The sequence below is a fragment of the Nanorana parkeri genome, unplaced genomic scaffold (assembly GCF_000935625.1).
Source record: "Nanorana parkeri isolate BGI_ZX_2015 unplaced genomic scaffold, ASM93562v1 scaffold311, whole genome shotgun sequence".
Classification (NCBI taxonomy): domain Eukaryota; kingdom Metazoa; phylum Chordata; class Amphibia; order Anura; family Dicroglossidae; genus Nanorana; species Nanorana parkeri.
The window spans coordinates 1282656-1299554 of NW_017306579.1; the positions used below are offsets into that span (position 1 = coordinate 1282656).

The 16899-nt window shown below is 40.7% G+C and overlaps 1 protein-coding gene across 1 annotated transcript in view; it reads right to left on the bottom strand.

Annotated features, from left to right (window-relative positions):
* PDE4DIP (phosphodiesterase 4D interacting protein) overlaps positions 1-16899 on the bottom strand; it is a 71951-nt gene that overhangs the window by 2818 nt on the left and 52234 nt on the right. The window contains exons 12-15 of the mRNA XM_018557929.1: positions 15989-16131; positions 7500-7616; positions 5247-5390; positions 3664-3776 (exon numbers count right to left, since the gene is read on the bottom strand). Of these exons, the coding sequence (XP_018413431.1) occupies positions 3664-3776; positions 5247-5390; positions 7500-7616; positions 15989-16131 (517 nt within the window). The remainder of the gene's footprint in view (positions 1-3663; positions 3777-5246; positions 5391-7499; positions 7617-15988; positions 16132-16899) is intronic.

Here is a 16899-nt window from a genome sequence, read left to right on the forward strand (position 1 = left end):
GCTTCGGCTTTCAGCGCGGCTCAGCTGAGCCGAGGCATATGCCTTCGGCTCGGCTGAGCCGCTCGGCCAAGTTCGGGAGCTGTACGGGCTATAGTGAATAGCCCGTACAGCAGCCCTTCGGTTCTACTGAACCGAAGGGGTCCTGGGGCCGAAGGTAGCCGAAGGATCGGCCGAAGCTACGGCGAGATCCTTCGGCTGCTTCGTGTCCAGAATAGACCCCTTAATATCCACATTGAGTAAGGAGATAGGCCAGTATAGTTACATAGTATTTGAGGTTGTATAAAGACATATGTCCATCAAGTCCTACCTATTGTGTGTGTGTGTGTGTGTATAGGTCCTCGAGGCATCTCATTCTTAAGATTACCTGTACCCCTGTATATTACGGTCTCTCAGGAAATCGAACAAAAGCTTCTTGAATGATTCCACACTATTTGCTGAAATCACTGCTTGTGGCAACGAGTTCCAGACCCTAACCGCTCGAACTGAGAAGAACCCCCTTCGCCCCTTGTGTTTGAATATTTAGTAGCCGTGTCTCATAGCTCTGGTCCTCCATCCCCCTAATGAGTTTGGTTGCCCTCCGCTGGACTCCCTCCAGCTCAAGGACATCCTTTCTATGTACCGGTGCCCAAAACTGCACCGCATACTCCAGGTGAGGCCGAACCAGTGATGTGTAAAGTGGCAAAATTATAGACTTATCCCTGCAAAACATTCCCTTCTTGATGCAGGACAGGATTCTGTTGATTTGCTTACAGCAACCTGGCACTGTAATCTATTATTCAGTTTATGGTCTACAATGACCCCCAAATCTTTCTCCATTTCCGACTTCCCTAGCGGCATACCCATAATTGTATAACCCATTTGCTTATTTTTGATCCCAAAGTGCATAACTTTGCATTTATTGACATTAAACCTCATCTGCCACATAGTTGCCCACTCCCCTATTTTATCCAGGTCCTCCTGTAATGTTATACTATCTTGGTCCGTTTCTATTACCCTCCCAATTTTGGTATCGTCAGCAAACACTGAGATATCGTTTATTGATACTCTCTGTACCCGTTCGTTTAGCCAGTTCTCTATCCATGTACACACCCTTCCATCTATGCCCATAGACCTCAGCTTGTATAGTTTGACCAGTCACTATGGTCCTTGTCTGCTTTGGGGAGCATTAGTACGTTCGCAGACAGCATGGAAGACGAAAAGCCATCGCCACGCTTGACCCAGTTAAATAGGCGAGTGAGATGAGAAGTCACCACAGTAGTAAAATAAAGAGTTTGAATCATTCATAATTTGTATGTTCAGAATTTTACTTTAAATTAAACAGAGTATCAATCATCAGAAGCAAAATGTGTGTTAATTAAAGGGTCAGTACACTGAAAAATTGGATTTTTGACTTACTGTAAAATCCTTTTCTTGGAGTGCATTAAAGTACTTCTGTGACGTGGGTTACACGGCTGCCTACAGGAGAACTGTACACAGGCAAACAAAAAAAGCTGTTGGTCAGTTACGTATAACCCCTCTCACTTCCATCATGCTTCAGGATTTGTGACAGCAACAACTTGGCATAAAAGAACCGGGGGCTGCTTGCAGCTCAGGGAGCCGCCTGAAGGATGTTACGTCTAAAGCTGGGACCAGCTGAGGCCTAAACATCCACCTAGTAAAACTTAGGGAACATGTGAAAAGAAGACCAGGTGGCAGCCTTGCAAACCTGGGAAACAGATGCCTCAATCTGGAAAGCCCAAGAAGCACCTACTGATCTAGTAGACTGTGATTTGACAGGAAAAGGTGGAACCTTATCCTAAAGCTTATAAGCTTGGATAATGAGTTGCCAGAGCCACCTAGAATTGGTTGGATGAAAGGCAGGTTGCCCCATATGAGAACCTTCAGGGATGATGAAAAGAATCAGTCAGCCTGAAAGAAGAGAAGATGTAGTTGAAAGAAACTTGAAAAGCTTGTACCACATCCAAACAATGGAGGGAAATCTCCTTAGGATGTAATAGAGCAAGACAGAAAGATGGAAGTAAAATATCCTGGTTTATGTGAAAAGAAAAAAAAACACCTCAGAGAGAAAAACTTGTCTCTGTGTAGAACAAGAAAAGCTTCTTTGCAAGACAAGGTTCCAACCACTTGCCTCGCAGAGGTGATGGCAATGAGGAAGGCATCCTTGTAAGCTACAGTTGGCACTTTGAACCTATCCCTGAGGATTTGATAGATACTTGTATTATAGCATAAGCTTTGCTAACAGTCTTGCTTGATTAAGCTAGATTTACAGAAAAAAATGAGAGAATGCACTGTTCATGGCTTCCTTCAGCAGATCACATTTCTGAAGGTTTAGTAATTTGGTCATTTACCCAAAAGCCTAGGTTTTCATGTGATCAGCACTAGAGTGAACCTGGAGCAGTTTGCTCTTAGGGAATAGTTAATATTTTAGGCCTTCTTTTATTCTTGGTGTATCACCCCAACAAGATTTACATAACTTTAAGTCAACATGTGAGTATAGATCCACTATAAAAGAAACAACAGGGATAAGGGAGTTACTGCAATCAATCACCAGAAACACCTTACCGATTATAATAATAGGGCTGATGTATGAAAAGTATGCTATAGGAAACATTTTTTCTTGCTATTACTAATCCCTTAGCAACCAACTATCCTTTGTGCAGCCCAGGAATGAAAATGAAACGAGGATTTCAACTGGTTGATATGAAAAACAATTTGTTTCCCTACAATGCATTCCTCATTAATCCACCCCACTATGTATCAATATGGTTGATTCGTTACTTTTATTGCTTTACAAAGACTCAAAACCAAGACGCACAATGAATGGCTTGAAAACAAAAAGGTTCATGAGGCACTTTTGAGGTGCTAACAACTGTAAGTACTGAGGGCTGAAATGTACCAGTAAGCACAGTTAACTGATTTTAAAAAGCATTAACTGTACAGTATTTTGAGAAAGTAGCATTATCAACATGGTACGTGAATTACATTTAATACGATGTCACAATTACATATTTAATGAGGTGTCTGGAAGGAGGCAAAAAAAACAAAACCTTGGGCAACTATTGTTAATTTTACTAAGAATCCATTCCAACCTCCCCACCTTGGGTTGACAGCTTATTTTTTGGATTAAAAAAAGCTACTGAGGGGAATTTATCAAAACTGGAGCAGATACAATCTGGAGCAGCTGTGCACAGCAACCAATCAGCATCTCTCTTTCATTTTCAAATCTCAACTGAACAAACTGAAGAGAAAAGCTGATTGGTTGCCATGGGCAACTGCTTCTGATTGTGTTGGCTCCAGTTTTGATAAATTCCCCTTTTGGTATATTAATCTTAAGTAATGGTGACTTTGCATGATAGTTATCGATGGTAATCTTCCACACACAATTCATGTTCCATTGACATTGGTAAAGTCTTTGGGATAAAAAGAACATTTCAAAATCTCTTTCTTGGCCTTAGAGATAATTATACATGTTAATAATTATACATGTTAAGCAAGTTGCTTCAAAGATGGTTCTTTTCCAGTTTGTTCATCTTTAATTGTATGTAGGATTCTGCATCCTATTAGTTGTCTGCAAAGAAGACCTCTTCAAAAATGTGTGGTGCACAAAATTGTCCCCAATCATCTAGATGCAGCTTTAGAATTGATTTTTTAAGGTGTACTTACCTGTCACAGTCGGTGTGACTTTTAATTAAGCAGCTATAAATCTGCTTCTCAGTTTGTAGTACCTCACTTAGTCTTGTTTTGTTTGCAATGAGTTCTTCAAGTAACTTCCAGAGCTGTTAAGGACAATGAAAAACACGATATGAGAGAATAATACAAAGTAAACCCACAAGGTCCTGCACTAATCTCCATTTTTGAACAGACATTTACAAATGTTTCTTAAGTAAATACACATAATTAGCTAAACTAAATAAAGACTAAACAACAGCAAAACAACAGAATAATAATAACAACATATTTAATACAAATCCATGAGAGGCCTATAACTGGAGAATTCAGGAAATAATAAATAAGTACAGTTAAGAGGTTCTTAAAACATGCTGTGCTTGTGACAGTTCCTTGAACAATTTAAAGGAGAACTATGAGGTGAGTGCTTTTCACTCACCTCATAGTTCTAGGCGACCTGTGACAATGAGACACTCACAGGTCGGCTCAGTAGATCGGTAAGTGAGCGAACACATACCGGCGTTCGCTCACTTCTCGATCCTGTCACAGCTCTCTACCGTGACAGGGGAGGGGCTGGATTCCCCACTCCCCGCTCTGATCCTCCAGCGCTGAATGGCGGAACGGACGCGGATACAGCTGGCTCTGCCTCTACATAGGCAGAGCCAGCTGTCACTCACGCAGCTGGGCGGATCCAGACATAATTGTCGGGATCTGCTTCAGCTGCGGCGTCTCAGTATACCGCGCGCAGTAGCTCGCGGTATATTGAGCTTAGGGTGACGGGAAGACGCTAGTTTGTGTCCTCCCGTTACCCTAAGGAGAACTATGGGGAAAAGCCTTAACCCCATAGTTCTCCTTTAAACTGACCAAACAGTGACCAGGAAGGGAGGGCAGTCGGAATTTACGAGTGGCTATAACCGCACCATTGTGGTGACTTTATGCAAACCTGTCCCTGCCACTGCACTTGCGTTCTGAAGTTAACACAGGACTGTGACTACTGGCACAGAGCTATGAAATGTGATTATTCAGATAGGGATTTTTGCCAGAAGAATAACGTAATACCAAAAGCTATAACATGCAGGGGTACCTGCCATTATTCTTATATTGCATGCAGGGTGCGATTCTCAGTATATGTTATTATGTCTTTGTGGACACTGCAAGGCACCTCTCTTGCATGCAGTAAGTAATTTGTGGCATCTCTTCTGTTTGCCAAGTGCACTGCACAACTTCCTATGTTTGCCCAACATATTGTTTACTGTGTGCATTACGTCCCACCCCTTAAACAATATATTATAGATGTAAACCTTCAGAGCCATATTTTTTAGACAGTGAGATAGGAGTGACATAGAGAGTGAGACTAACAGAGGCTATAACCCTTCTCTACTCTACTCCACTCACCGCCCCATCCCCCCATCACTTTAATGAAAAACAATATATATTGTAAAACAAGAGGGGCCACAGTATTCATTTTTACCTCCAACTGTACAGCAAGTGAAGTCCTGATCTTAGGGAGGAAAGCCATATTGTACCTAGCACAACATTTCTGCAATGGAATGGATACTAAATAAATACGTAGAACTTACTGTAGACACCTTTTGAGTGTGTCTAAGTTTTTCCTGGTAGGTACAGTACATGGAGGTCATTTTCTTGTTTGGACTGAAAATGTGCTGGTTAAGAAGCTCCACAACTGGTTTGTCCCCTCTATCATCCAAGTTCGTTTGAAGGTCCTATTTATGAAAAAGCAGTTAGAATTAAACTCTGTAAAGAAAAAAAATAAGAGCTATTATCACCATTTTACAAATTCTTTTTCCTATAGGACCTGTACATTTTTTGTTTTAGCTAGCTTTAAACCAAATTTTAGATTCTGTCTGAACACATTATGCTTTATACATGGTAGCAAATCTGAATATGGGTATTTTTTAAAGGTTTTGTTTTGTAAATTCTTTATTTCCAGATTTTCAAATAACAATCACTAGGAGTACTTTAACAGAGGAAAGAAAGAAAAAACACATTTCAAACATATATGTGCATGTGCAAACAAGATTACGAGTCTGGCGATGTAAATAAACAGACATATCATTATCACGACAAGTACAGTACACATAACATTAAACAAAGTTATTACTAAGAGAAATTGTGTATATTCACTTAATGGTTTAACAAAAAATCAGTAAGACGCCCCTGAGCAAGACATTTATGTCTTCTAGTACATAAATGTGGAAGGATAAGAAAAAAAAAAGGGCAGGAGGCAAGGAGCATCTAGAAATGAAACAAGAGAGAAGGGAGAACATCAAGTTGGAGATAGAAAAGCACAGTAGAGAAAAGGAGAACCCCCCCCCCATTCAGACTAGGGGTGTGTATGAGTATCAATAACCCTTCTATGGGGGCATTTTGCATGAGGGAGCTATAATCAGCGCGCGCACGGGCAGGAAAGACCCGCTCGTTTTTACAGCCGTTAACGGCTGTTTCACATACAACCGATCAGCGGCACTATAGCCGCCGATCGGTTGTATGGCGCGATTTTGTCGTGACCCCGTCTTTTATATTTTACCAAAAAATTGGGTAATAATAAATGTTTTAGAAATTAATATAGGGGAAACAGTTTTAAAAAAACATTCTGTAAATTTTACTTAATATAGTAAAAAATTAAAACCGCAGTGGTGATTAAATACCACCAAAAGAAAGCTCTATGTGTCCCCAAAAAAGGGTATAACATTAATTTCAGTACAGCGCTGCATGACGGAATAAATGTCAGTCAAAGTACCGCAGTGCTGAATACTGAAAAATGGCCTGGATGGGAAGGGGGTTTAACACACCGGACTTCAAGTGGTTAAAAAAAACCCATATCATTTCCTACTTCTAAATATATAAGGATTCCTCATATTGTGGCCTTTATATATGATCCAAGCTATAAAATCTAAAGCCAAAGATTTCTCCTTCATTTAATGACTTTTTGTTTATTTCAATGTTACTTTGCAATGCAAACAGATAGAAATAATCTGTATAAATGATAACCAACACATTAACATAAAATTTAGACTGGCATCTCAAGAAATAAGGTCAGGTACACCTTCATGTTATGATTTGTAAACGATTTTCTTTGGAAATACCTGAAAATACCCTTTCTCTACATCCTGTAGTCAATGAAAATAAATAAAGTGCTCTATGTGCTCTATGCTAGCATAGTTGAGTAACAGCCACACCCCTCATCATAAATGTCCTCACACAGCCATTTATTTCTAGAGAAGGAGAGGGTGTGCCCAGCCAGTTATGTTAGTAAATGAGTACTGAGTGCACTGGGTCTTACTCCTTAATGGATTGCACAATCATATTCTGGACACCCTGCACAACTGCAGAAAATGGAGGTTGTTACTACAATGTCTGACTGTTATCTATTTCTGTGACTTCATATAGGCATTAATAGCAGGGTTACACTTTACACTTTTTATTATTATTATACAGGATTTATTGAGCGCCAACATTTTTTATTACGGTGGGCACCTGATCCAACCTCCCCCCATACACCTCTCTAGCAATAATTGCATGTGATAGTGATCTACTGCCTGCTGCTGCCTTTGCCTGGAACTAGAGCTGCAACAGTTAATCGATTTAGTCGATTAAAATCAGAACTGAACATTAATGGATTATGTCACTGAAGGTTTTAGTGTATCATTACTATCATCAATAAACTATGAACTTCCATTTCCCTTTCCATGGTCAAATGCCATCATCCTTATTAATTTTATAAAGAATAATAAATGCAATTCTGAAATGGCAGGAACGTCAAGCTTTGGATCTCAAAGTTTGAAAACTTAAATACATATTTTATAAATTACCTTAATTAGATCTTCTTTAATCTGAATGTTTCTAGTGCAAGTGTCTATATCGGTGGCTTGATCCCGCAGTTGTTCGTTTTGCTTCATGATGATAGATTGTAGGGCAGACACTTCCAACTGTTTAAACAAGATTATTTTTCTAATTTTATTTTAACTTCAGCATAAATATGACACGGTAAACTATTTCAGACAGTATTGAAAATCCCAAATGAAAACTAATAGCATTCAAAGTTGGCAGACACAATTGTAAAGGCATTATTCTTACTGATTCTCGGGAAAGGCAAAAAGAGTGGAGTATTTGCATAGCACAGTTCAGACATAAGCAGAAAAGAAAGGCGTATGAAGAAAGAAAAGGGTATAGGTTAAGGGAAGGAAAGGTGAGAAGACAAGTGCAAAAATTGACAGCAGGTATTATAAGGCAGCATACACCAATTCACACATTCCACATGATTTAATATAAAAGAGTTTGAATCTTGGGTGAAAGTTGTGTGAAATTTGGGTTAAAGCATTGATATATAGATCCCTTAATATGTATGTAAAGCCAAAACTTTTTTTCTTAAGTTTTATACAGATTAGACAATGATTAAACGCTGTTCAGGTTTTCTTTTTTTTTGCTCTTTGTTTCCCATCAGGGACTTTTCCTTTCACTTCCTATCTCAGAGATACAGCAGGAACTAAGAGAAGATCAAGTGTATATCCCCTCTTAGGCAGTTCTTACCAGAACAGGTTTACCAATTGGAAGATTTTCCTTCACCCTTTTTTTCCTGGGACAACTCAAACATTTAAAGGGTTATCCACAAAAGGGTGGCGAGTTTGGAGAAGTGAACAATCTAGGACAAAATAGCAGATTTGGAAACATTCTCCAATTCAGCTCACTTTCCAGTAGAGCTGCAACAATTATTCGATTAAGTTGATTAAAATCGATGATGGAAAACGTTGTCAACGTTTTCCATCGTCGATTCATCGGCTAAAATTAAAATTTCCCGCTCGCTGCTCACGACCGCCGCTGCACGCCGCTCACGCCACACCCACGTTGGTTAAGCCGCTCGCGCCACGCCTACTCCGGTAAACCTGCTCACGCGACGCCGCTTACGCCACGCCCACCGCACACGCTGAGGACATGCATCTGGCCCTCTCCTCCTGGTGAGCTTCCCCAACAACGCCGCTGCCGCCGACAACACCGTCATTCAAGGTAAGTTGAGATCTTTTTAATGTTTCCTGTTTTGTTTTTTTTCTAAAGCGGCACACTGTAGAACACCAGCAGCTATAGAGGAACAACAAATCCCAGCAATAATACATTAAACAGCCTGTATAATGTATTATTGCTGGGATTTGTTGTTCCTCTATAGCTGCTAATGTTCTGCAGTGTGCAGATGTATTATACATTGGTTTTCTGCATTGCATTGTATTGTGCATGGTGTTCTGCATTGTATAATTCTGTAGAGCTGCAACAATTATTAGATTAAGTCGATTAAAATCGACTTTCGATTTGTCGGATAAAATTTAAATTTCCCACTCACGCCCGCCTGTTCGCGACTCCATACACGAGTTACACTATACACGCCACGCCCACACGTCGCTTACCCGGCCACCGCACAAGCCGGACACACGCCCGCAGAGCACGCCGCTGCAGCGACTTACAAGGGTTCAGAAACAGGTAAGGGGGACCTGTTTTAATGTTTCCTGTTTCAAAAAAAAAAAAGCGGCACACTGTAGAACACCAACATCTATAGAGGAACAACAAATCCCAGCAATAATACATTAAACAGCCTGTATAATGTATTATTGCTGGGATTTGTTGTTCCTCTATAGCTGGTGGTTTTCTGCAGTGTGCCACTGTATTATACATTGGTATTCTGCATTGCATTGTATCGTGCATGGTATTCTGCATTGTATAATACAGCGGCACAATGCAGAACACCAGCAGCTATAGAGCAAATCCCAGCAATAATATATTAGGCAGCCTGTATAATGTATTATTGCTGGGATTTGTAGTTCCTTTATAACTGGTCAGTGGTAATCTGCATTGCGCAGTATAATCATTATACAATGGAGAATACCACCAGCTATAGAGGACTACAAATCCCAGCAATAATACATTATATACAACGCAATTATTATTATTATTATACAGGATTTATATAGCGCCAATAGTTTGCACAGCGCTTTACAATATAAGGAAGACATTACAGTCACAATACAATTTAAGACAAGATGGTAAGGAGGCAATGCAGAATACCAGCAGTTACAGAGGACTACAAATCCCAGCAATAGTACATTATAGTATAATGTTGTACTATAGCTGGCATTTGTTGTATTCCTATATAGCTGCTGGTATTCTGCATTTCGCCGTATAATCATTATACAGCGCACTGCAGAATACCACCAGCTATAGAGGACTACAAATTGCAGCAATAATACATTATATACAGCGCAATGCCGAATAACCCCAGCTACAGAGGACTACAAATCCCAGCAATAGTACATTATAGTATAATGTACTATTGCTACATTCCTCTATAGCTGCTGGTATTCTGCACTGCGCCGCTGTATAATGTACTATATTGCACACCACACTCTTTTTTTTACTTCTACCGCGCCAAGCTTGCTCTCGTGATGGACTATAATCTCAATAGAAACTAGTAGTCCATCATTGGAGCCTTTTTTGTTTGTTTTTTATCCGATTAATCGAACTTAATAATCGGCTAACTAATCGATTATGAAAAAAATCGTTAGCTGCAGCCCTACTTTCCAGTTCAGCTATTTTGTCCTAGATTGTTCACTTCTGCCTGCTCCAAACTCTTAACCCTTTTGTGAATAACCCTGTAAGGCTTTCCGATCACTTTCTGTACTGGAGACAGTGGTCACCAGGACCAATGGTGAGTTTAAATCTGAATCTCCTCAGTGGGGTCACAGACAACAGTAAAAACCATACAGAGGTTCTGACCCTTCCACATTCTATCGCAAACAAAAAAGTGATGGTTTTACAACTTTAAAGCTCTAATTCCAGCCAAAGGTATTTATTTTGTTTCATATGCAACATCATGTTAGAGCCTTGCAAAATAAAGTGTATGTAAAGTCAAAACTTTCTAGTTTTCGTTTTTAATATAGTAGGCAATTGCAACAGGTTTACCATTTAGAAGATTTCCCTTCACCTCCTGTTTCTGTGACAGTTAAAGTTTGTCCATTCTTGACAGGGGTCTAAGCCAAATGATGATGAGGATATTAAACAAGAAAAAGGGGGGCAAAAGTATATAAGGCTAGGGCTACACGGGACACTTCTAGTAGCTCAGTCATGCTATTAAAATCTCATTTTAGTTTTGCTTGTATTGTATTACTTTTTATATAAGTTGTTACACAGGAGCTTTGACTGGTTTCTACTGTGGACTTCCAGATGACTACTGGATAAAGTAGAAATAAATAAGTCAGAAGGAACCAGTAAAAGCTTCATGGCCCTCATAAGTTTAACAATCCCAGAAGTGCCAGTTTCCAAGTGGTCTTTAAGAGGGTCATTTCTACTGAATGGAGTAGTGTTTAGTGGCACAAGCAGGTCTTCATTCAGGGGTATGGCTTTTCTTACTAACTTAGGTATAGTTCACATGATCCTGTGTTCAGTACATGTCAGACAATTTCCCATTGCTATGAAATGTTTACAAGGATGTGAGAGTCTCTGGTTTTCCTTAGACCAGCATAGAATATTTGTATTAAATATTATAGAAATTAATTATAGAAAAAAACAGCACAGAATAACACAACAGAGATAAATGCTGATAATACAAGAGTTAATGATATAGCTAAACAGACAGTTAGGGCCAGTTCACACCATCCTGAGTGCGTTCCAGCCTGATTGTGGCTGGAATGCACTGGATCGCATTCCGGCCGCCTCACTTTGTTTTGGGGCTGGAGGGGGCAAGGTGGTGCATTGAACTCAATGGCACTACAGGCACGCCCTTCGGCTGCAATGCGATCGGCAGCACAGGAATAGGTGGCACATCAGTGGCTGCATTCCAGTCTAGAGCTGCAGCTAACGATTATTTTCAAAATCGATTAGTTAGCCGATTATTAAGTTCGATTAATCGGTTAATCGGATAAACTATAAAATAAAGTTTAAAAAATGGCTCCAGTGATGGACTACTAGTTTGTATTGAGGTTGTAGTCCATCACAGGAGCAAGCTTGGAGCGGTGGAAGTAAAAAAAAAAAAAAAGATAGTGTGGTGTGCAATATAGTGAAATGGAAAGTGTAAAATTATACAGCAATGAATGCAGAATGGCACCGGCTATAGAGGACTACAAAACCCAGCAAAAGCACATTATACAGCACAATGCAGAACACCGCCAGCTATAGAGGAATACAACAAATCCCAGCAATAGTACATAATAGCTGGCGGCATTCTGCATTGCGCTGTATAATGTACTATTGCTGGGTTTTGTAGTCCTCTATAGCTGGTGGTATTTAGCATTGTACCACTTTATAATGTATTATTGCTGGGATTTGTTGTACTCTTCTACAGCTGGTGGTATTCTGCATTGCGTTGTATAATGTATTATTGCTGGGACTTGTAGTCCTCTATACAGCGCAATGCAGAATGTCACCAGCTATAGAGGAGTACAACAAATCCCAGCAATAGTACATTATACATACAGCGTATAATGTATTGCTGGGATTTGTATTCCTATGTATAATATACAGCACAATGTACCATCAGCTATAGAGGAATACAAATCCCAGCAATACATTATACAGCACCATGTGTGGGAAAGTGCAGTCTTCCAGCAACGTGCTTCTGAGATCGGACCTGTCTATCAGCAGCTGTCATGGGCAGGAAATGTGCGATCGTGGAGCGTGGATGCGAGCAGGTCTGGCAGCGGCGAGCGGGTCTGGCAGCGGCGAGCGTGAGGTGGGGAGGAGGTGCGGCGCACAGCGTGTGGAGCTGTGAACAGGGCCAACTGATCGGAAGCCGATTAATCGATTATTGAAAAAGTTGACAACTTTTTCAATAATCGATTATAATCGATTATGTCGATTAGTTGTTGCAGCCCTATTCCAGTCCAGTCAGGAAAAGTAGTGCACGTACTATTTGCCACACGTTCCCGTGCGGTCGAAGGGCATGGCTGCGGTGCCATTGAGTTCAATGCACTGCAACACCCCCTTCCCACCCCAAAACAAAGTGTGCCGGACAGAATGTGATCCAGTGTGTTCCAGTCACAATCAGGCTGGAACGCACTGAAGATGGTGTGAACTAGCCCTTAAGGCAGATTATATTTACAGACAGTATAACATCAGAGGTAGAGATTAATGTAGATTATTAAATTGGGTATAAAATAAGTGTGGTGTGCACAGACTGCTGTTTTATCAGTCTGATACAGCATAAGAGGAATAATTTTTTCAAACCAATGGATTTATTTCAATATCAGTGCTGTCCCCCTACATGACAACTACCTCTGCGTACATGGTGAGATTGTTGTAAAATAACGTGCATCCTCCATCCATATCCTTCAGCAAATGGCCACCTTAAGGCTGTCCATTCATTGTGACATTTGATATGATTGATATGGTTTAAGCATCACTGCAGATCATGGCATTCATGGGATTTCAAAAAGTCTTATTCTTGGTTTGCACCTTTTGTTTAGTATTAATTGTATTTATAATTTATAATTCAATTAAATAAAATCCTCTCGCAGCAGAATTTGTCAGGCCAAAACCAAAAATTAATTTTTCCCACCTTTTTTATTTATTTATTTTTATATGTGAGGACAGCGCAATTTCTTCTTTTTTTTTTTTAACATTATTTTAAAATTATTTTCTTTTTTGTTACTTTATTTCTGAAGGAGGGGTATAGGAGCTGCGGGGATTAGGTGTGGAGGAGTCCCCATAATACAGCATTATGCAGACAGTAGTGTATATTGCAGTCTGTCTCTCTCCACCAGCACGTTAAGAGGGGGCTGTAGATTTTGGAGAACTAGCACTCTGACTGCAAAGTCCTGCTCACCTGCTGGGAAGTGATCACCGGCTATCAGTACAGACGCTGTTGTGATACCAGACTGACACTCCGATACATGCAGAATACTAGGGATAGGGATGACTATCCATGGCCTCCATTGTGCGGCTAGTCAGGTCTCCCCCAAGCACCAGGCAGTATTGATGCCGGGAGGATCACTGCCACACACCACACCTCCACCTCCGCTTTTGCGGGGAAGAGTTCTCCCCACAACTGGGCACAGGCTGCAAGCTTCTATGTCCCGTCCAATCCCTGTGAGAGCAGCAGGGATTGGAGGCAACACAGAGCTGATGAAACACTGACTCCGAGTAGGAAGGGGAAACACAGGAGATCCAAATCAACTAATCGATAATGAGAATCATTGACAACAATTCTAATTATCGATTATTATCGATTAAATAATTTAGTTGACTCAGCCCTAAGTATGACCACTTTAATTGTCACCTAAAAAGTTTGCATGTTCAAATTCAGTAGAATTTATTAAAAACATGGGTCAAGTAACCTCGTTTGAGGCCACATGCCGGGGTTAAATGTCACCACACACTATACAGCATTAAAATAATAGGGCCAGTAAGAAATACTGTATGGCAAGGTTGTCCCATGTGCAAGAAAAGAAAAAGAGAACAGAGTGTAGAGCAGTTAAGCAATGCCTCTTTTTCGAGGGAAGGGGGTCGAGGGGGGTGCAGGGAGGGGTAGAGGGTGAGGTGCTTTGGCTACGGATAGAGGGAGGGGGAGGTGTCCATGTGGAGGAACAATTAATCCTGTTCAAGGGGTTGGTAAAATGTATGTTATTAGAGACAGTCCCTGAACTGAGTGAAGCTTAATGTATAAAAGCTATTCATATGGTCCAAGTGGAGACATATTGTTTGAATCTGTCATGTAAATGGGCTGTTAGTTCCTCAGTGCGTTGAAGGTGGGTGATTTTAGTGGCCCATTTTTTATGGAGGGGGAGAGGAAGATCTCCAATGCCTCAGGATCACGGCCCTGCTCGCTGAGGTGAGTTAACTGAGTTCATCAGGACTTTAGGGCCCATGACCTGTGCGTAGATAGTGAAGAAGTTTGCCCAGAAGGCCAAGATGGGGGGGCATGACCACCAAATGCACAGCATTGTCCTTTTTCCTGTGCAGCAGTGCCAGCATTATTCAGGAAGAGTGGAATATTTGCCTTACAGTGGAGGATAGGGGTGCACCCCGATACAGGTATGCGCAATACTGGGCATTTTCAGGAGTACTTGGCGCCGCAGTTTGCAGGAAGGGGACCTCGGTAGCCTTCTTGTGAACCGCAGCACTTGTTTACAGCGCCGGCCGCACATCTCCTTCTCCTTACTGAAACCACGTGCCCACAAGACCAACCAGACCCCCTTTGAGACCCTGCACAACCACCTGAGACCCTGCACAGCCTTCCCAGACTCTGCACAGTCTTCTAAGACCCCGTACAGTCGTCTGAGACCCCCGCACAGATACCTGAGACCCCACACAGCCCTCCTAAGACCCTGCACAGCTCCTGAGACTCCCCAATCCTCCTATGACCCCACACAGCCACCTGAGTACCCGCACAGCCCCCCTGAGACCCCTAACAGCTCTCCTGAGATCCTCTGCTTGAGACCTGTAGCTTCATATTATTCTGCATTGCTGAGATTTATAGTCCTCTATAGCTGGTTTCCATTAGTCATTGCTGTATAATGTATTGCTGGGATTTGTAGTCCTCTATAGCTGGTGGTATTCTGCATTAATGTATAATGTGTTACTGGGATTTGTAGTCCTCTAAAGCCAGTGCCATTCGGCATTGCTGTATAATGTATTGATGGGATTTGTAGTCCTCTATAGCTGATGATATTATTCTACATTGCAGTATCATGTAATGCTGAGATTTGTAGTCCACTATTGTTGGTGGTATTATGCATTGCTGTATAATTTATTGTTGAGATTTATAGTCCCTCTACAGCTTGGAGTCAGTGGCAGAACTACAAGTGGCGCAGCGTTGGCAGCTGGAACCAGACCCTGGAACTTCACCACTGTCCTAAAATCATTAGTCTATATTGTTTTGGAAAAACTGTCACATGACACTAAAAAAGGAGTGGTAGTGTACTCTTGACTGAGGAGAATATAATTGCATTGGGAGATGATGTGGGTGAGGGTTTCAGATTGCAGGCACAGAGAAGGGCAAGAGATCTCTTGAAATAAATCACTGTCCTGTTCCTGATTAGCTTAGAGAGCTTCATAACCCGCTTTTGTATACACCCTATTAACCAGAACAATGTTTACATTTATGCTATGGGCCTGTTTATTTGACAGTGATTTTTTTCATTACTTGAGGCGGCAAAGTAATACATATATCGTTTTTCTTAAGACAAAAGGACAGGATGCACTATACATGCCCTGTGTACTTTTGATAAAGTTTGTTCAGGTGTGTCTCCAGTGTCCACAACTAATTAACAAATAAATACATGCACCTCATCAAAATACACACAAAAGTAACATAATTTAATACCTGATACTCTCTCATTTTTCTTAATACAATTCTTAAGTCTTCTTGAGCTCTAACAAGATCTGTCCTTAGGCTTTCTGTTCTTTCGTTTTCACTCTCTTTTAAATAGAAAACAGACCCATCAGGTAACCAGACATTTGAATTATCTAAGTGGTATACATATAAAAAACAAATATGACATGCTCCACTTACACTGTGCACCAAGCAAAACAAACAAAGCAAAACTTTTATTAGCGACTAAAATCCCATTTAATTTTTAAAATACACCACTATATTCCTAGATGTGGGTACTACATATTTGTCTTATTTTCTTGCATTAGCATCCTATTGCTCGCTCAATCTATCTCTGTATTTATTACCCAACCTTCTCCTATAATCTGGTCTCTTGAGAAAACTTTTTGAAGAAAACAGTTTGCCACCCTAAACCTTTTCATAGTCCTTAAATCATGTGCAAGCAGTGCTTGCGCAATTATCCCAGCCTCATTGCAAACTTCTACCTATGGGAAATCCCCTCTGTCCCAGCCTGCTCTCACTATGCAGATTTGGGACAAAGCTGCCCATCTCTCCAGTATTACAACCACCATACTGGCACCACTTTACTATTTATATCAGTGATGCCAACAGCAAAATATCAATATGTTCTGTTATTTACTTTATACAGGATTGAGAGATTACCTTTGCATCTCTTTCTGGTGGCCATGTAATTCATTAAATATTCACAAACAACTAAAGAGCTCAGATGTAAACTATGGGCCATCTTTCTTTTGAATCCATTCATAGCTTTATAAAAGCTGAGCACATCTTTAAAGCTAAAATCTAGGTAAATATAAAAATACCTTTTAATCCAGTGATATTTTATTAAGGAAAAGACTGTTTTTTCCACACAACATCTCTCTGGATATCACACTCTTGCA